Genomic DNA, 19316 nt, shown 5'->3' on the forward strand with positions numbered 1-19316 from the left:
TATTGTCCGCGGGTCCTCCCATTCATAGTCATCTCCCATCTCCTCTTGTGCAACAGGCAGACAATCACAACCTCCTCTCGTCAACCAGCCGTTTGATTGACCCAGCTGGGACGAGTCACAAGTCAGCCAGTCGACGCCTGCAAGCATACCAGCAAACGGCCATCCCAACCCATTGTCGCCCCAGGACGCATTGGCCGCTGCGATGGCCGACCACGCGCACCTGCAAGCCAACGGCGGCGGGCGCGCAGCCGCTCCCCCGTCTCGCTCCCCTTCCTCGGCAGCGCAGACGTCCACTTCGCACAGCGCAGGCTCCTCCTCGCACGGCGTACACGGCTTTGGACCACCCGGCACGCGCACCAGCGCCTCCGCCAACATCCACGGCATGGTCCACGGAGGCGCCTCCATCCCGGGAGGATCTGCAAGCCTGCCATCGAATTCGCGCGACGTCGCCAGTGGAGGTGTAGGCGCTGAGTATGGTCCATACTCGCACATTCGCACCGGTAACGGCGTAGGCGCCGGCATACAGGGTGCGCAAGGTAAGGCACAATATGCACAGCAGCAGCAACAGAATACCGGTCTCTACTCGACCAACAGCTCCGGTAGCGCGAGCGGATCGAGCAACCACTCCGGTGCCGGTCTTTTGCCCGTGCACAGCGACAAGAGCAACAATTACAACAACAATATCAGCAATGATAACGCCGCCGGTGTCGGCCCGCGCTTCAAAGGGCCAGCTGCCTACTCCCACTCTGGGTTGAGTGGATCCCTGGGCACTGAGAGCTTCTCCAACGAAAAACGCGACTCGAGCTACTCGTCCGTGTATAGCGAGGCAAGCGGGCGCTACGCCGTCGCCACGCCCGCCGGCGCCTTGCTTTGGGACAGCAAGGATGCCGAGCCGGATGACTACCTGGTGAGGCAGTTTCGTACTCGCTGATGGTTGCACTGAAGTGTGATCAGCGCTCACACCTTATCTCCACAGCACAATCCAGACCCGAAACGCGACGCCAAGCTGGACCGCCACTGCACCATCTTTTCGATGCGTGGGATCCTCAACGTCGCTGCGCTGCTTGTGCTTGTCTGCGGCCTGCTAGCCCTCTTTGCAGGGTATCCGATCATTGCACATTTTGTCCACAAGTCTGCCGGAACACTGGGCGGCTTTGGCCTCGGCGGCACCAACGGCACCGGCCAGGTCGCTTTCCTCAATGGGCTGCGGAATCTCATCGACGAAGACACCAAAGAAGCGGACAAGACCTGGACTTCGGGCACGAACGGCAACAAGTACCAGCTCGTCTTCTCGGACGAGTTCCAGCAGGAAGGTCGTACCTTTTGGCCTGGAGGTGCGTTGAAGTGCGCTCCCATTTTTCCCTGCTCATGAATGCAAAGCTGATACGGCTGTGCGCTGCTCGCGACACTCCCCAGACGACCCATTCTGGGAAGCCGTCGACATCTGGTACGGCGCGACGGGCGACTACGAGTGGTACTCTCCCGAGGCGATCAACACGACTGGAGGCGCGCTTCAGATTGTCATGCGCCAAAAGGAGACGCACAACCTAAACTTTCAGAGCGGCATGCTCCAGAGCTGGAATAAGTTCTGCTTCCAAGGCGGATATATTGAGATGGCCGTGCAGCTGCCCGGCAGACAGGACACGCGTGGTTTCTGGCCCGGTCTTTGGGTGCGTTGAGCGAAATGTCTCGCAACTGGGATACTGCGACCGTTTTGCGTTTACTGAACGAATTCCATTGTGACTTTTCCTATTTTTGCTGTGCAGACGATGGGCAACCTCGGCCGGCCAGGCTACCTTGGCAGCACAGAGGGCATGTGGCCGTACTCGTACGACTCGTGCGACTATGGGACCTTGCCAAACCAGACGAACCCGCAGGGGACGGGTCCGCCGCGCGTGTTAAACGCGCAGGGGCCGTACAGCAAGAACTACGACAACAAGCTTTCGTACCTGCCCGGCCAGCGCGCCAGTGCGTGCACCTGCGCGGGAGAGGACCATCCGGGCCCCAGCCATGACGTCGGACGCGCTTCGCCAGAGATCGACATTCTCGAGGCCCAGAACACGCATAGCATTGGAGAGGCCAGTCAGTCGCTGCAGACGGCGCCGTTCGATCCTGATTGTCAGTGACGTCTGCTGTCGCAATTTGGTAGATCGGTATTGCATACTGATTCGCTGGAATTTTCCCTTAGACGCGTGGGACGAAACAGCCGCCACATTCTACGGAACCGCTAAAGCAAACTCATACACCGGCTCCGTCTACCAAGAGGCCGTCTCGGGCATCTCGAACATCCCGGCGGACTCATACCATGATGCTGCTGGAGCGCGCTTTGTTACGTACGGCTTTGAATACCAGCCGGACTGGAACAAAGACGGCAGCGGCTGGATCACATGGTACATGGATGGCAAAAAGACCTGGACTGTCACATCCGACTCGGTCCCTGCACGAACCGACATCAACATTGCGCGGAGGTTGATCCCAACGGAGCCCATGTCGATCATCATCAACCTTGGCATTTCGTCCGGCTTCCAAGCGGTTCACTGGGATGAGCTCGATTTTCCAGGGATCATGCTCGTCGACTACGTCCGGGTCTACCAGCTCGCTGGGACGGAGTCAAAGACGAGTTGCGACCCGCCGGACCACCCGACGGCCCAGTACATCGAAGACCACCCTGATGTGTACACGAACCCCAACTACACCATCTGGCCTCGCGATCGGTACCCATGGCCCAAGAACAGGCTGGTCAACGTGTGCTAGCTGGCTGGTTCGCCAGACATCGTACAGTCGGGCATTGCGATGTCAAAACACGATATCGACACAACGGACAGTCACAACTACGGACATCTTTTTCCCTCGAGTGCTTCACCTCACCCTCTACCAATTGTAGCTCAGCAAAAAGCCAGCGGCTCCAGCCTCACGACTTGGGTCATATCGCCTCGCCTCGCCCACCCCACGCGCGTTCATGCACAGACGCTACAACCGGGATATCGACGCAGCCTGCTGTCCCGCCCCGACGATGACAGACAAGGTTATAGCATTCGCATAGAGGACCCGCATGATTCTTTCCACTCCCTGGCTTGGCCGGGACCGGAACTGAGACCATACGCGCATGCACACACGCACGTACGCACACGCTGACACAGACGCACAGTTTCCAAAAACACTCGTATATGCACACGCACAAAGCACATACTTCATCGCTCGCCATTGGTCTTTTGTCCTGCTCGCCAAGGCGCTCATGTACACTAGGCAGCATAAACAACCTCCGCCGCACCAGTGCACACGGACATTTACTTTTGCAGCGTGGAACAAGGTCTCACAGTATGCAATCCTCTTTGCGAAAAAGGATACCCGCCAATCGGTGTAGAACGCGACGGCTCAATATCGAAAAAAAGAGAGGAAAGTGACAGTCCGATTTGATTTTGTCGTTAGACCATAAAGAAACGGAACACAGAAAATATTTCACAAAGGGGGCGCCGCAAGGGCTCCCGACTCGAGCGTGCGCACATTGACATGGAAGGAGAGTTGCCTGCCTTCCGATCCGTGCGGGGGCTTCCCTTTGCATGCATCCACCGTCCATAGGCCCAAGTCCGCACAGCGAGCTGTGGGCGCGGGCAGCGCTTAGTGGGCGCCGGTTTCCTGGTTTTGCTGCGCGAGCCTTGTCTCGAGGTGCCTGAGCGACTCTTCCTTTGCGAGAAGCTCCTGCCTCTTCTCCATGATCTCGCGTTGCACCTTGAGCTCAATCTCGCGCAGCTTGTCCTCCTCGCGACGAAGCTGCTCCTCCTTGAGTCGGACGCTCTGGTTTGCCAGCTCCTCGCCGGGAATGGAGGAGTCTGCATACGCAGGGTTAACGGTGCGCGAGAGCTTCTCGGTACGGTAGTTTTCGTACAAAAAGTCTGACGTGATCTCCTTCAGATCGGCCAGGTGCGTATTGAGCAGGGCAGAGCGCAGGCGCGTAAAGTCCGAGTGCTTCGGGTTGTCCACCTCGACGATTCCCCAAGGGTAGCGACGCGCACGGATCGACTCGCCGTTAACGACAACCTCCTCCTCGGAGCCGACGATGGCGAAGGGCATCATCGCGCGCAGCTCTGAGTTGTCCGCAATGGTCTCTTCATCATCCTCCTCGACATCGTAGGGGAAGTTGTACACAGGGATGCCATAGTGCTCAATGTCCTCGACGACGCGCTTCTTGAACGCCGCACGCTCTGTCGCGGTCAGCGTGTCGGCCTTGCCGATGACGGGGATAACGTTGACGCGTGGGCTGAGGCGGCGCATCAACTCAATGTCCATCTCACGCAGTGAGTGACCCGTCGGGGTGATAAAGTAGAGCAGCGCGTGCACGCGGTTGTCGCGGAACCGCGGGCTGCGCTTGATGCGCGACTCCTCCGCGAGCAGGTCGTCGTACTGGCGCTCGAGGAAGCCGACGATCTCTTGGAATCTGAGTGAGGCGACATGTAAGTATTGGAGCAATCTTTTTTCTTTCCCGCCAGAAAGATATTACGCACGAGTACTCATTGTCAATGTTGTCGCCAAAGCCGGGTGTGTCGACGATGGTCAGGCCGATCCTCATGCCGTCCTCCTCGAGCTCGACATTCACAGGCTTGATGCGAATGCCCTCCTCGACGTGGGCTGTCTCTGGGTTGTCGCTGATCTTGTGTCCGATGACTTCTCCTTCGCACAGAGTGTTGACGAACGTCGTCTTGCCTGCAAGTAAGTGGAGGTGCAACATGTAGTCAGCACGCCGCGCAGCTGAGGTGATGGAGGAGGGCAGGGTGGTGGGCAGGAATGTAGAGGCAGCCTTCCTTCTTCCACAGTCTGCCAGCTCGACCCATCTAAGCGCTTCATCGTTCCATCTGTCCTTTTCCAGCGTTGCTTGAGCCGGACAGATTCGACCTGCAGCGGTTAAAGAAGCTCTAATAATGATCGGGATGCCATGCTCGTCCAAACCTGCGCACGATAGCCCCGAGTCTGTGTCCTCCTTGCCCTTCCTGCAGTGCTGTACGCTTTTCCCTTTTTTCAGCTGCGTATGATCTCGTTCCCGCCGACCTGCGTCTGCAACGCCATCCTTTCGGGTTGCGTGGCTCTCCATGCATTGGTTCAAGCGCCCCCCCCCCCGACGGAAGGGATCCCAGCATGAAGGGAAACCGGGAATCCCACGGATGCTCACCTGTCCCGCTTGCTCCAACCACCATGAGGGTGAAGGAAACGCCCTTCTTGGTGGCCCTCTTGCGCGAGGCAAAGGTGGACATGGTGGGCGGGGGCGGAGGCGGATGGTATAAGAGATGGTGGGATGGGGGCCCGAAGATTCTTGGGTTTCTACAGCGCGCGGGCGCCCGGCTCGACGAGGGGGATTGGCTGGTTCGGGGAAGAGAGAAGAGCAGAGCAGAGGTCGGGGAACAGGGCAAGAGAGCTGCCGGTGCTGCGTACTCCGTTTGGCAGAGTGTATGCACGAGGCTGGAGTGGGTGGGTGGTAGCGACGACGACGACGAGCGACGACGAAGGGGAGGGTTTGGCCCTAAGAAAGGAGCCAACGAATGCTGGTTGTTGCGTTGCCCGCCGAGGATGCACTGGCACGGGCGCTGGCACTGCGCCAGCCTAGACCCAGGCAGATGAGCGAGCGACCCTGTTGCGGCGCTCAGGTACATACGTACATGCACACCAGCGCGCGCGCACACTCGTGTCGACAGCCGGCTGGATTTACACGCAGGAGGAGAGAGAAGGGTTGATTGACTGGGCCAGCACACGCCAGGCCGGCCACTAGGCCGCAGGCCCCAGCGCACCAGCGCACCAAACCTCTCTCAGGAGTCGAGCGACGAGATGATCGATCGATATTCATGTCGATCCCAGTCACAGTCCGTGGTCACTACTACATGGAGCTCGTCGATGGCCCATGTTTCTTGTAACTGGTGAGAGGAGTGAGCAGCAAGTTCGCCAGCCGTACAATCCTCGAGCAGCAGTGCACATCTGCGTTGATAGCAAAAGCGGGGACGGTGCACAGGGGTCGGCGTGGGTTCTGCTCGAGCCGGGCGTGACCAGCATCCCACACTCCCCGCGAGCACAGTGGAGACAACTCCTGCTGTGAGCAACATGCTCGCACACATGCTCCCCGCACGCTCTGCTGGTTCGAGTCATGCGGCAGGATCGGATCCTGCTGCCCAGGATCCTTCAGCAGCAGCAGCAACGGAAAAACAGAAATTAATGCCTATTCGTAACTCATCGACAGTACCCACATCCCCCGCATCTACATCGACATTTGTATCAGCGTTACCTTCGCCCAAACCGCCGCCGTCGCCCAAACCCTCCTCGCTTAGCTTGATCTCTTACCGCCCCAAGTCGCCCTTCCGGCTTGGGGCGCACAGCAAAGGCGCTCGGGGTGCCTCTGAGTCGGTAAGCCAGCAGAAGCTGCAGCAGTCGCAACAGCAACAGTATGCAGAAGCCGAGAACAGCACCCCGCACTCAGAACACGATGCATATTACGCCGCGCAGATCAAGACGATACGCGGCGCTTTGGGCCAGGAGGAGCAGCTGATCCGCGTGTCTGACGCAACCACCGGCGAGGTTTACGACCTGCACATCCGCCGCAGCGACCCATACGCCGTGCCCCGGAAGCTCGAAGTGGACAGGCAGGCGGAGCAAGCGGATGTCCATGCGCAGGGTTTAGAGGATGGACCTGGTCATGGCGATTACAAGTCAGGGTCATCGGATACAGGTGCCGGTGGGAGCACGATGCGGTCGCACGCTCCGAGAGCGCTGCGATTACCCGCCTTGGTCTCCAAGCGCAACTCGTCCAGCACTGGGCAACAGACCCACGCCAAATGCATTTCCGCTGACACCAGTGCCGCTTCCAGCTCGACCGCTGCGGCACTCGAATCGGCCGTCGCGACGGCCGAACGCGCGAAGGGTACCTCTACTGCCGCCTCACCGGCTGGTTTGCTCCCGCTCCACCTCGGCAAGGCAGCGCACGGCCCACCTACAGCACAGAAACAGCCCATGGCTTCCGCTCCATGGAGCTTTGGCGTCCGGCAGGGTGGTGACGGCAGTTGGGCCGGTGGAGATGCAAGTGGAGGTGAAGGTGCGACAGTGATAAGTGCGGGCACAGCTGCCGCTGTGGAGAACTCTTCGTCCGCCAGTCTCCACCGCGACATGCTCCCGCCGAGTCCGCCGACGAGTGAGGAGGACGAGAGGATCGGGACCCGGCCTGCAGTGCCAGCCTCCGGAGCCAGTCGAAAGGACGCGGCCGCTGGCAGCTCTAGTGGTGCTACAGATCCGTCCAGCGCGACGGCCATGGCGGGAGCTAGCGGTCGCCCGATGCAACACCAGCAGGACTCGTCGCAGAGGTTGAGCTTCGGTGGCATGAGCGTCAGCGGCAGCCTCAGCATCGGCGGTGGCGGCTCCACCAGCGGCCACTCGAGGTACAGCACCGCTAGCGAGGAGACGGACGGTAATGATCTCGAGCGTTCGCAGGAGGACGCAGGGCTACAACAACAGCAACAGTATGCACAAGCAGGGTGGCTAACTGGCATCCTCGGGTCGTCCACCGCCGCTGCGAGCAGCATGCCGAACGGAGCCATGGCGGATCCCGACAGCATCACCGCCGATCCCGAGTCCAGCGCTGGCCCGTTCGTTACTGGTGTACCCGCTGTTGTTGCCGGTGGTACTGGTGCTAGTGCGACAGTCAAGACCAGTCTAACAAATGGCGGGCATGTGGCCCGGCCGATACGCAGCGCTACCGCGCCAGTGTTCACAGGTGCTGATGCAGCGTTGCAATTTCAACAGCAACAGCAGCTAGCAACCACCTCCTCTTCCACATCGGCATCAGCGCGTGTAGCGGGCGTCGCAACGCCGCTCCGCCGCAACAAGACGTCCGGCGGCTCGACGAGCCTGACACCCGTTCCTGCGGGTATCCTGGCTGCAGCGCACGCTGCCGGGGGCGGAAACAGCCGCCGGCCGCTGAGCGCGTCATCGCTCGCGACGCAGCGCAGCAGCCGCCGCTCGAGCCGCGAGCGCGCGCCCACGTTTGATCCCGCGCACATGCAAGCGCAGGCCCAGCATACCCAGCTGCAGGCGCATGGCTACGCCCTCGGCAGTACGCTCGTGCCGTCTTACCCGTCGTCGTCGTCCGCAATCCGCACTGGTGACGCGGCGTTCGACGAGGAGGCCAACAAAAATGCCGAGCGCCTGCTGCGCGCGCGCCGCGCCAAGCAGATGAGTACAGGTGTGGACGATGGAAGCGGCGCAGATGCTGCTACCGCTACACCTGGTGCGGGCACCGCGCCAGGCGCAAACTCAGCAGCGGGTGCGCCCGATGACAAGGTCGGCGGCATGCTCGTGCGCACCAGGAGCCGCATGGCCGGCCTCGGCAGCGGGTACGGAGCTGCTGCATCTGTTGCTGCCGCCGGTGGAGGAACAGCAGGAGCAGTAGCGGATGAGGACGAGCCTAAGGTGCTCGTGGGCAACTTGATCGGCGAGGATCACGTCAATTACGTGCTCATGTACAATATGCTGACGGGCATCCGGATTGGTGTGAGTCATTTTGAGTGGCTGGCTGGCAGACAATGCGACTCCTAGGATGTGTGACTGACATGCACGTGGTGGATCTGTGGCTGTTGCTTGCAGGTATCGAGGTGCCAGGCCAAGATTAAGCGCGCGCTGACGGACGAAGACTACCAGGCGAAGCACAAGTTCACTTTTGACATGTGAGCCCCAGTCTACTCGTGACGCGACAGCCTCTCGGCCGTCAGTGCGGAGCTGACTCATACTGTTACTGGCACACACAGCATCGGAAATGAGCTGACACCATCAGCAAAGTATGACTTCAAGTTCAAGGACTACGCTCCTTGGGTCTTCCGCGAGCTGCGCGAGTACTTTCACCTCGACGCTGCCGACTATCTGCTCTCGCTGACGGCTAAGTACATTCTCTCCGAACTCGGCTCACCGGGCAAGTCTGGCTCGTTCTTTTACTTTTCGCGCGATTACCGTTTCATCATCAAGACGATCCGGCACTCTGAGCACAAGTTCCTCTTGAGAATCCTCAAAGACTACCACGAGCACGTCAAGGCCAACCCGCACACTCTCCTCTCGCGCTTTTACGGCTTGCACCGCGTCAAGCTGCCGCGCGGGCGCAAGATCCACTTTGTCATCATGAACAACCTTTTTCCCCCGCACCGCGACATACACGAAACGTACGACCTTAAAGGAAGCATCGTCGGCCGCGAGTACGACGAGGAAAAGGCCAAGCTGAAAAGGGGCGCCGTGCTCAAGGACATCAATTGGCTCCGCCGCGAACGCAAGATCGAGCTCGGGCCCGAAAAGCGCGCCATCTTCGAAGCGCAGCTCAAATCAGACGTTGCGCTGCTCGCGCGCCTCAACATCATGGACTACAGTCTGCTGATCGGCCTGCATGACATGCGTCGCGGCAACCGCGAGAACCTGCGGCAAGAGAAGCTGCAGATGTTTCAGCCGGATACGACGTCATCGCAGATGCCCAAGCTGCAACACGTGCCGTCGTGCAAGAATAAGCGGCTGCACGAGAAGGAGGCGTTCGCTCTGCGCGCTGCCGTTCGGCGCAGCGACCCCAAGAGTCTCGTCGCGGACACGCAGCTGCCGACGAAGGACTCGTCCGAGCGGCGCCACTTTGTCTTTTACCAGGACGAAGGCGGCTTCCGCAGCACGAACGAGGCAAACGAGCCGACCGGATGGATCTACTACCTCGGCGTCATCGATCTCTTCACGCCATACACCAGCGTCAAGCGCGGCGAGACATGGTGGAAGAGCTTCACGCAGGACCGGCACCTAATCAGCAGCGTCCCGCCAAAGGAGTATGCCGATCGCTTTTTCAAGTTCATGATGATGTGCACCGATCGCGCGAAGGGCTGGCCCGGGTGGCAGAAGTACGGCAAGTCATATTCGAACGCGAGTGCAATTGCGAGCGCAGATGTGGACGGGGGCATATGCGTAGGCGCTCCCGAAGGCGAGAAGGCTGCAGATGCGGGCGAGCAGCAGCAAGGAGGGAAAGATGAGAAGGGTGTCTAGCTGAACGCGACGCATCATGTGCAAATGCATGCAGGCACCACCGATTCCATCAATAGCATTTCGTCTCCAGGCATTAGAGCACACATTGCTACAAGTATAGCAGGCGACCTGTAATTCTGCATCTATCCATCACCATCATTCAGTGTTCTATAGTGACCCCACGAAGCGCCAGCCGCTGCCGAGAGCAGTGAGAGTGTTCCTTCATCGATGATTCGTTGGGCAACTCGGCATGTCGGCAGCTTGGATGATGTAATGTGTTATTTGAAGAAGTTGAGCAAAAGCGGAATCTCCACTTCTTTTCTTCGGTTGCGGCTTGTGTGCAAAAAAGGCGCCATAGAACCGAGACCAACCATCAAGAAGAGCACCCAATGCGCACATGTCTTTGCAATCTTGGCTCACGGCATGCTCCGGCTTCCTGAAATGCGAATCTTAGGACGTTCAAGGGGCAACAGGCAATAATCGCAGGTCGCCCCCTTCGTCGAAAGGTGAGGCTGCCAGCTGAAGAAATGGTATAAGAGCGTGCGTCGGAATGAATGCTCGTGGGAGAACACCTCTTCCGATTGTGATCCCCAAGGTCGTAGGTACCCTTCTCCGTATGTGGCTTGATATTCTAGACTCTACCTGGACTATGCTACTTCGCATGGGGTTATACCGTATACTGTCATGATGGGCACCAAGAGGCCCAACTTCCTGATCATTGTCGCTGATGACCTCGGCTTCAGCGACACGGGATCGTACGGCCCGAAATCTCGACACCATGGTTGGACAAGCTGGGCCACGCTGGGATACGTCTAACCGGTTTTCACACCGCCTCAGCATGCTCTCCGACCCGTTCGATGCTCATGAGCGGCACGGAAGACCATCTCGCCAGCCTGGGGCAGATGGCAGAGACGATTAATCGCGTGCCTGCCTTCCAGGGCAATCCAGGATATGAAGGCGTGCTGAATGCCCGAGTTGCCGCGCTGCCAGAAATCCTAGCTGACGCCGGCTATGCAACGTACATGGCAGGCAAGTGGCACCTCGGCCTCACGTCTGATGCGACACCGCACGCACGTGGATTTCAAAAATCCTGGAGCCTCCTCCCGGGCGCAGGCTCACACTATGCCTGGGAACCGCAGCGTGATGATGGGGAGCCGGCGATCAAGTTCATGCCGCCTCTTTACTATGAGAATGACAAAAGGCTCGGCTTGGACGATCTTCCTCGGCCATTTTACTCTTCTAAAGTTTTCGTCTCCAAGCTGCTGAGGCACCTGTCTGAAAGGGAGGAGGATGCCACTGACAAGGTAAAGCCTTTCTTTGCGTACTTGCCTTTTACAGCACCGCATTGGCCACTTCAAGCAGACCCTGAGATCGTTGCCAAATAAAAAGGCGTCTACGACGACAGGCCAGACCAGCTCCGGGCCCGGCGTCTCGATACGCTGGTCAAGCTCGGTCTTGTGCCGGCAGGCACAGAGGCCCATCCTATGATTCATTCCTACGACACGAAGGCGTGGGATTCGCTAACAGAAGAGGAGAAGAAATACTCGTCGCGGCTCATGGAGACCTATGCCGCCATGGTCGAGCAGATGGACACAAACATCGACAGGTTCATCACATACCTAGGACAGACGGGCGAGCTGGACAACACCTTTATTCTCTTGTGCCGATAACGGCAGCGAGGGCGCAATGCTTGAAGCACTGCCGTTGAGAGGGGACGATAGCCTGAAGGCCGTCATTGCCAAGCACTATAACAACAGTTACGAAAGTATTGGCCGCGCCAATTCGTTCACTTGGTATGGTCCGCATTGGGCTCAGGCCAGCACCGCCCCTTCGCGCATGTATAAGGCATGGATCACCGAAGGCGGCATTCGATGTCCATGCATCTTGCGTTTCCTACGGTTCGATGCACGGTTCGCAGGCGCGGTCACTCATGAATTCGTGACGGTCATGGACATCCTTCCGACGCTTCTTGATCTCGCAGGTGTTGCTCATTCCAGGGCTGTATTTCGTGGGCGTAAGGTGCTCCCACCGCGTGGAAGCTCGTGGGTGCCATTTTTCAGCGGCAAAGCCTCCCGTGTACACGGCGAACAGCATATGACGGGCTGGGAGCTGTTTGGGCAATAGGCAATTCGGCAAGGCAATCTGAAAGCGATCTTTCTGCCTGCCCCTGTCGGCTCGGACAAGTGGCAGCTCTTCGATCTCAGCGCTGATCCAGGTGAGATGCACGACTTGGCGCAAGAAAGGCCCGAGATTCTGCGCAAGCTATTAGATTACTGGATAGAATACGTGGCGGAGACGGGGGTTGCTGTCCTTGATGCCGACACGGATGCTCAACATCCTGGTTACGGTCCTTATTGAGCAACTGTCTACATTACTTGACGTATTTTGGTCTGCACGTAAAGTTAGCTCATGGCAATGAGAGCGGAGGACAACCCTGTCCCGACCTTTGGGCTTTCGTTGGCTCAATCACCATCGAAGGACTGGACATCACAAACGCCGGTCTGCAGACTCTCAGAAGCCAAATCGACCTCTTCTTACATTTTCTGATGCTGTTCACTGGGTGTCACCGAGCCCACCTGGACCCCTTGTCGCAGTACTCTGACAACGAATGCCGGAAGGTGCTATGACGTGTCCAGTCGTTGAGTTCTATACCCGATGCGAGCGGCCAGAGTGCGTCTCAGCAGAGCGAAGTAAGGCATGAAAGTATGATCGAGGAAGGTGGATCGACTTATGAGCAGGACAAAGGCAACTTTTGGCAATGATACGCATCATCCTGCGCAAAGCCAAGGCTGTGATCGTGGACGAGGCAACCGCAAACTTGGGGTGTACTGTTGGCGTTCCCAGTAACTTGCTTCCAGACTGACTGGACTCTTGGGTGCATGCAGCGTTGAATCTGATCAATCCATGCAAGAATCCATTTGCACAGCGTTCGATTATTGCAACCTCATTACGGTCTGGCATAGAATCACAAGTATCATCGATCATGACCCCATTCTCGTAATGGAGCAAGGCCAGGTTGCAGATTTTGACACACCCCTCAAGCTTTTACAGAAGATAGGACTCTGCTTTGGTTTCACAAGAACAGTGGTGACTTTGAAGAGCTAGAAGAGTAAACCATTCGGCGCCCATAGATTCACCCGTGTAAACAATTCAATTTGTACGGATAGATCGAAAAGCGAGGAGTGAACGGCTGTTGGTATTTTACTGTAACACGGATGTCTAAGAAACACGTATAGGTAGAAGCTAAGTCAACTTAACCATCGTTGCGATCCAATTTGCGAAGATTCTCTCTCACTGGTACATTACATCCCACACTTTGGGTTGTATACACACACTACCGGCTGCTTTGTCGCTGGTCGCACGCTCAGACTTGCTGGTAGGCAGCTATATTTCCCTTGTTTGTCTTGTAAAGGCGTTCGCAGTACTCGCTTTATCGGTTTCGCGCTCTCACATCGCTCTGCTCAGGGTGAATCGGGACGAAAACGAGCTCGCGATGAACGGAAACGCCGTAGCTGGGCCCTCTGGTTCTACCCTCACGGCTACATGCAGCCCATCTGGTAGGGCGATAGAGGACTCTTTCTTCAAACCGCTGGATCAGGGTGCAACAACTATCAGGAAATTCCTGCAAGAGGACTCTCTGTGGCCAGATCTGACGGATCATCTTGGTGAGCATTTGGGTTTTGTACAATGCATTCGGATCGGGCGATGTCTGAAGCGTTTGACATTGATTACTCTATTGCAGCTGCCTCGCCCCAGGCGTACAAGCTGCAGCTAGTTGCACCATGGTCTGTTCTGAGCAAGCGAAGAATCGTCAACCTCCCAGATGCGCTCGTCGAAGCTAGCGCGTCGGCCCACGTTCACGCCGAGCAAGGCCTCTTCCCAGAGATCCAGCGTGCCTGGATTGTCATTGACAACACCCTACATCTGTGGAACTACCTCGAGGGTAGCAAATCCTCAATTGAGACTTACGACCACCCAGAAAGCGCTATCAGGTCCGTCGCGTTAGTGAAGCCGCGCGCCGGCGTATTTATCGCCTCGGTTCAGCATGTCCTTGTCATCGCCACAGACAGCTCCATTTCCCTTCTTTGCCTTGCATTTGATACGTCCAAAGCGCAAGGTAGCTCGCCAGAGATCGCACTTTACGTTCCAGAAATGAAGGCAGACACAGGCGGAGTCCTTTTGTCCGACGTATCTGGGACATCCTCAGGCAGGATCTTTTGCAGAGGCAGTGACCAGTGCCTGTATGAGCTTGTGTATCAGGCGCAGGACGGGTGGTTTAAGAACAAGTGTTACCTCAACAATCTCACCAGCACCTGGATCGACCGAATGCCGGCTTTGCTACAAGGCAAACAAAAAGGTGGGAATGCACTGGATGAAGGCATAGCTGCGAAACGCCCGGACAATTGCTGATCCGTTTTCCCTCCAGAATCGATTGATTTTCTCCTCGTTGACGACCGGCGCAACGTTATATATACCCTCCATAATCGACGAGAAATTTCGGTCTATCATCTGCTCACCAAGGACTCGAGTCAAGCACCCAAATTTGTCGCCAGGGCCAAAGACATTTGCCGGCTGGCGAACTTTCAATGCCCCAACACCGGTATGCTGAATGCGAATGACTTTCAAATCACCTGGCTCGGGACAACCACAGAAAAGGAGAGCAAAGGCGTACACCTTGTTGCGATGACCAGCAACGGCGTTAGACTGTACTTTTCTCACATTCGGCGAGGCTACGGATACGGAAGTTGGTCCACAACGACAAACTCGATACCTAATGGGCTTGATCTCATCTACACACGTCCATCACCACCGAAGGGACAAATGCAAACAGCTGAAGGCGGTATGGTTGGTTATCAGCTTCAGACGCAGACCAGCGACTTTCCGCCTCAGCACCCGGGCATCTCGCAAGCATTGCACGGGTTCTATGGTGATGGGATCTTTATTGCTGCCAGTCCCTATCCCGGTGATCCACAGGGCCAGACAGACAACATCTTCTGCGTCCAACGGTCGATGCAGCGGGCAGTCGCTTCCAGCATTGGAGTGGGGGCCGGTGCCGGTCAGCACAGGGAAGAGCTCACGGACACGGCGTCGGACTTGCTCGTGCCAGGGGTCACTTGGGCAATCGCTGAGGCGAAAAATCCACAACTCGAAACAATGATCGATGTAGAAAGGATCTCGCCGCTAGCAACGCAGGTTCTGCGACCTCCACGGGTCTTCTTGATCCTCTCCTCGGGCGGCCTTGTCATCCTAGTCGAGCAGCGGCCGATCGACTCGCTTCGAACTTTGTTGGAGATTGGCACTGCGTTTGACCAACCTGTGGGCGACTTTTTCCGCAAGTATGGCCTGTCTCAAGCATGCGCCATGACCCTCGCCATCGCCAGTCGCAACTCGCAGCTCACTACCTCTGCCGAGTCAGTGCTTCACACTGTGCTGGCTCCCGGCGCTGATTCACTCGCCAAGGAGGAGGGCATGTTTGCCACGCGCTACCTCTCGCCAGAGGTCGTCAATGCCGCTTTCCGCATTTACTTTGATTGGGGTGGAGCTCCAAGGTATGAAGCCCCGCCTTTCCCTTCTCAGTCGGCCAGCGAAGGCAAGGTCGTCTTTTCTGCGCGACACGACGCGCTCGCCATGTACACTGCCCGCCTCATGCGCGTTTTTTGGAACGCCAAGATCGCACGCAAGACACCTGTCGTTGGCGATCCGAATCGCTTAGATAGCAATTTGGATGCGCAGGTTCTGGCAAAGGCTCAGCAAGATCTGCAAGAACTGCATGGCTTCATTCAGCGCCATGCTCAACTCCTTGGCATTGGAGCCAAAGCTTCCAGCGCTACCGTCACACTTCCGGATGAGAAGCGGGCAGAGCAGGCCGAGCAGGAAAGTCTCACTGCATTGAGCAAGGTAATCGCGCGAACGCTCGAGGCTCTCAGCTTCGCTTTGCTCTTGATCGATTACAAGATGCCTACCATCATCACTGGTTGCAAGCCTGAATTGCAGACACAGCTACTCAGCCTTACGTATGCAGACTTGATCACCACATCCGCAGGCCGTGAAGCGGCTCGAGGTGTTGTGGAAGCGGTGATTGATGTGCTGATCGCGAGTCAAGTCAGCATCGACGCCGTGGCTGACGTGCTGCAAGAGCGGTGCGGTAGCTTTTGCAATGCCGACGATGTGCGTCTGTACAAGGCTCTCGAGGGTCTAAGGAGAGCCAGGGAAGCGCTGGATCAAAATGAGCGCATCGAAAGCCTGCGCGAGAGCCTGCGACTGCTTCTTCGGGCCGCCGCTCAGTTGCCGTTTGATAAGCTTAAGGCGGCGTGCACCGACTTTGCCGCTATGCAGTTCGCACAAGGTGCCATTCAGCTCCCACTGCGATGCGCGGCTCTTTGGGACTCGAAAAACTTGGCGATTTCATACTATGCTGCACAGCAACAAGGCTCTGACGAGGCGCGCAAGGCTTACCACCTGCGTTCTCATTGCTACAGCCTTGTCCTCGAATCGCTGGCAAAGTTTGACGACGCGCTCAATGAGGCTGTCAATCAAAGAGAGAAGAACGCAGCTACTGACAGGGCATGTGAGTACTCCAATATCTTCTCCACAGGGGGCCTTCTCGCTAAACCTTGTACATCTTTTAGATGAGGAGACGGATGCGCTTCGCACAGGCGCATATGCACTAGCCGAAGAATCGGAAGATCCGCTCTTCCACGCGGCCCTTTACGACTCTTTGCTCCAGCGGCGGATGACGGAGCAGCTGCTTGCTATGCGCACTCCCTACATCCGCGACTACCTCGCCGGAGAGCCTCTCACACTTGAGAAGTGCGAGCTTCTCTGGCAGTACCACGTCAGAGTTGGCGAATATTTTGCAGCTGCGACCGTCTTGGCTGGCCTGGCGCAAACAGATGAGTGAGTAAGCAGTGCACTGTTAACTAAATGGTGACAAAGCTCACGCAACACTATTTCAGGCTCGATCTCTCACTTTTTCAGCGGATTGAATATCTCTCGCTTGCCTCCAGCAATGCAAGGTCTGCAGGCGGCGGGGATCACGTCGCAGAGCAGACTGAGATCGAAGACATGCTTGAGGTCGCACAGGTACAAGGAGAGCTGTACAAGGCTATCGAACAGCTTGATGACCTAGAGGATGACAGGCAGAACGAGCTCCTCGCCCAACTGGACAGCACCTTGCTGGATATCTCTTCGGTACGTTTCATCCTCATTGTTGCTTGCAAACCTTGCCATACTTACTTTTCTACCCTTGTTCTCAGCTCTACCGAGACTTTGTGCAACCCCTACAGCTATACGACATCATGATCATGATCTTCCACGTATCTGATTATCAAGATGCGGAACTAGTAAAGGAGACATGGGAGGCGCTGCTCGATCAAGGTGGGCACATCGTATTTTACGTCTTTCAGGACGAATCTGACATTCATTTTGGGCACAGCTCACGAGTCTGCTCCCGGCCCCCGGCGGTTTGAGCATGTGGCCGCGACGGTCATCAGTCTCGCAGGGCGTTATTTTCCATCTGAGACGGCCTGTCCAGTTGGTGAGTTCCAAGGGGCTCCTCGCTCTCTCTGTGATGTGAGCTGAGCCGAGTGCGCGCCGTTCCGCCTTCCAGATGTCTTGACCGACCTGCTGGAGCGGTATGCATTCAGCGAGCGCGATCGTCAAAAAATTCCCATTGGCTGGGCGGCACAGACCCTCAGCGAAGCGGGTGCTGACCAAGAAGGCATCTTGGACGTACTCGATTTGTCCTTCCACAACAAGAAAGACCCTTGGACTAGCCGTGCCGGCCTTTCCTTCTTGCTTGCAGATACTGCTGCCTTGATCGAGCTGTGGCTCGAGCAGACGCTCGACATGCCCAGCGCAGCTGGGATGACATCCTTTCCTGCTAAAAGGATCGATGACGCGATCAATGCGTACATTGTCTCCATTCACTCGCTGGCCTGTGCAAATGCCAAGGACAGTGGGGATATCTTGCCTGGTCGTCAATTCTCGCTTTCGGAAAGCAAGCTAAAAGAGTGTCAGGAGCGGATTCGCAGGTCGTTCTGATAGAGCCGCGAGAGGAGTGTAGCCTAGTTGATGGCACTAAACGTGTTTCGGGGCGCACCTCATGCATTGCCCCTTTCATATGCGACGGAGATTAGAGAACATGTGCCATACAAATACAATACTGCTGCTGCCCAGCAGGGGGGACCGCGCCTAAAAGCAGATCCGGTAGCTGCAGTATCGACCGGCAGTTTCGGAAGCTGCAAGATAAGGGAGCAAGTACCATTAGATTGTGCTTAGATGTGCATCACTTCGAGGATGTGACTACTCACGTCGGGTAATGCGCACAACCTGCCCTCGTGTGAGGCCAAAGTAGCGTGCGACGGGGTCTGTGGGCTGGATGCGTGGTAACTGGTTGTCTTTCAGCCGACTGAGATGAATAGCAAAGGGGCCATCAGTTCGCTTCTCAGCGCCGGGTAACAAGTTACGGGTCACGCACTATCTTTGTAGAAGCTCTCGCTTCTCCTGAAAGCTCATGATCTCGTGCCGTGGCACGAGCATGTGATGTGTGATGTTGACAAGCAAGCTAGCCTCATCAAAGTCTTCGAGCACAAATTGGTTACGCATGGCCTCGATGACCTTCTTGGCAGCCGGAGTCATTTTCTCGCTCCAGATGATGATGCCTCTGGTAATGTTTTGCTGATCCAGAGCGCCGATGAACTGCCGCATCGTCTTGACACCCACATTGGCGTCTTCTGAGTAAAAGACATACAACTTGTCCGTCTCCCCGCCATCCTCTGGCTCCTCCGTCTCGACGAAGAAGTTCAGAGCTTTGCGGTCCACATGGCCGTTGGGGGCATACTGTGCCTTGAAGTCGTCTAAAGAGATGTTGATTTCGCTTTCTGCTACTTGATATCCCTGCATTTGGGATTGCATCCAGTGGCGCACGTCAGCAGGGCACAAATAGTTACGCCGTCCGACTCCGGCTAACGCTCACCCTATCTTGCACCAGCTCGTGGATCGTTTTGTTCACCCTCCAAAGCCTTGCAACCTGTCGTTCCTCCTCCATCGCGATCTATTCTTCACCTGTAGCTCCTCCCTGATACCCCTCCTACAGCTGGTTGAATGCCTGACACGACAAGCTTTTCTCAGCTTCGTCGTTCGTTAAACTGCTTGGTCTCACGCGCTCGTCAGGCAGTGCAACTTGTCTGCCAAAGACCAGGCGGATATCGGCTTGCGCTCTAGGGGGTATTGTCCAACTCTCCACAGGGATGGCTATATGCGCTGTCTGCTGTCCTTTGGGCAGGATTGGGGACCAAAGGAGATAT

At 56.9% G+C, this 19316-nt stretch overlaps 6 protein-coding genes across 6 annotated transcripts; 4 read left to right on the forward strand and 2 right to left on the reverse strand.

Annotated features, from left to right (window-relative positions):
- Positions 1-738: 738 nt before the first annotated feature.
- On the forward strand, positions 739-2839 carry K437DRAFT_65151 (glycoside hydrolase family 16 protein). The gene is made up of 5 exons (XM_013389028.1): positions 739-907; positions 987-1334; positions 1417-1670; positions 1767-2118; positions 2189-2839. The coding sequence occupies exons 2-5, from the start codon at positions 1034-1036 to the stop codon at positions 2752-2754; spliced, it is 1473 nt and encodes a 490-aa protein (XP_013244482.1). The 5' UTR covers positions 739-907; positions 987-1033; the 3' UTR covers positions 2755-2839.
- Positions 2840-3230: 391 nt separating this feature from the next.
- On the reverse strand, positions 3231-5287 carry K437DRAFT_255063 (Septin-domain-containing protein). The gene is made up of 2 exons (XM_013389029.1): positions 4503-5287; positions 3231-4435 (listed from the first exon to the last, which is right to left on the reverse strand). The coding sequence occupies exons 1-2, from the start codon at positions 5084-5086 to the stop codon at positions 3619-3621; spliced, it is 1401 nt and encodes a 466-aa protein (XP_013244483.1). The 5' UTR covers positions 5087-5287; the 3' UTR covers positions 3231-3618.
- Positions 5288-8343: 3056 nt separating this feature from the next.
- Positions 8344-10029, forward strand: K437DRAFT_222030 (SAICAR synthase-like protein; the record flags this gene model as incomplete). Its single annotated transcript, XM_013389030.1, has 3 exons — positions 8344-8520; positions 8614-8693; positions 8775-10029. 3 exons carry the CDS (start codon positions 8344-8346, stop codon positions 10027-10029), a joined length of 1512 nt encoding a protein of 503 aa, XP_013244484.1.
- A 377-nt stretch (positions 10030-10406) lies between these two features.
- Positions 10407-12366, forward strand: K437DRAFT_290252 (alkaline phosphatase-like protein; the record flags this gene model as incomplete). The annotated part of the gene is made up of 6 exons (XM_013389031.1): positions 10407-10728; positions 10752-11381; positions 11424-11614; positions 11637-12084; positions 12133-12223; positions 12248-12366. Exons 1-6 carry the CDS (start codon positions 10693-10695, stop codon positions 12364-12366), a joined length of 1515 nt encoding a protein of 504 aa, XP_013244485.1. The 5' UTR covers positions 10407-10692.
- Positions 12367-13318: 952 nt separating this feature from the next.
- Positions 13319-18138, forward strand: K437DRAFT_244894 (nucleoporin-domain-containing protein). Its single transcript, XM_013389032.1, has 8 exons — positions 13319-13673; positions 13751-14365; positions 14435-16576; positions 16638-16905; positions 16965-17199; positions 17265-17385; positions 17444-17545; positions 17618-18138. Exons 1-8 carry the CDS (start codon positions 13502-13504, stop codon positions 18049-18051), a joined length of 4089 nt encoding a protein of 1362 aa, XP_013244486.1. The 5' UTR covers positions 13319-13501; the 3' UTR covers positions 18052-18138.
- K437DRAFT_273096 (putative 25 kd subunit of DNA-directed RNA polymerases I, II and III) lies at positions 17769-19228 on the reverse strand. The gene is made up of 4 exons (XM_013389033.1): positions 18986-19228; positions 18488-18906; positions 18321-18418; positions 17769-18248 (listed from the first exon to the last, which is right to left on the reverse strand). The coding sequence occupies exons 1-4, from the start codon at positions 19055-19057 to the stop codon at positions 18202-18204; spliced, it is 636 nt and encodes a 211-aa protein (XP_013244487.1). The 5' UTR covers positions 19058-19228; the 3' UTR covers positions 17769-18201.
- Between the last annotated feature and the right edge of the window lie 88 nt (positions 19229-19316).

The sequence above is a fragment of the Tilletiaria anomala genome, assembly GCF_000711695.1.
Source record: "Tilletiaria anomala UBC 951 chromosome Unknown K437scaffold_19, whole genome shotgun sequence".
Classification (NCBI taxonomy): domain Eukaryota; kingdom Fungi; phylum Basidiomycota; class Exobasidiomycetes; order Georgefischeriales; family Tilletiariaceae; genus Tilletiaria; species Tilletiaria anomala.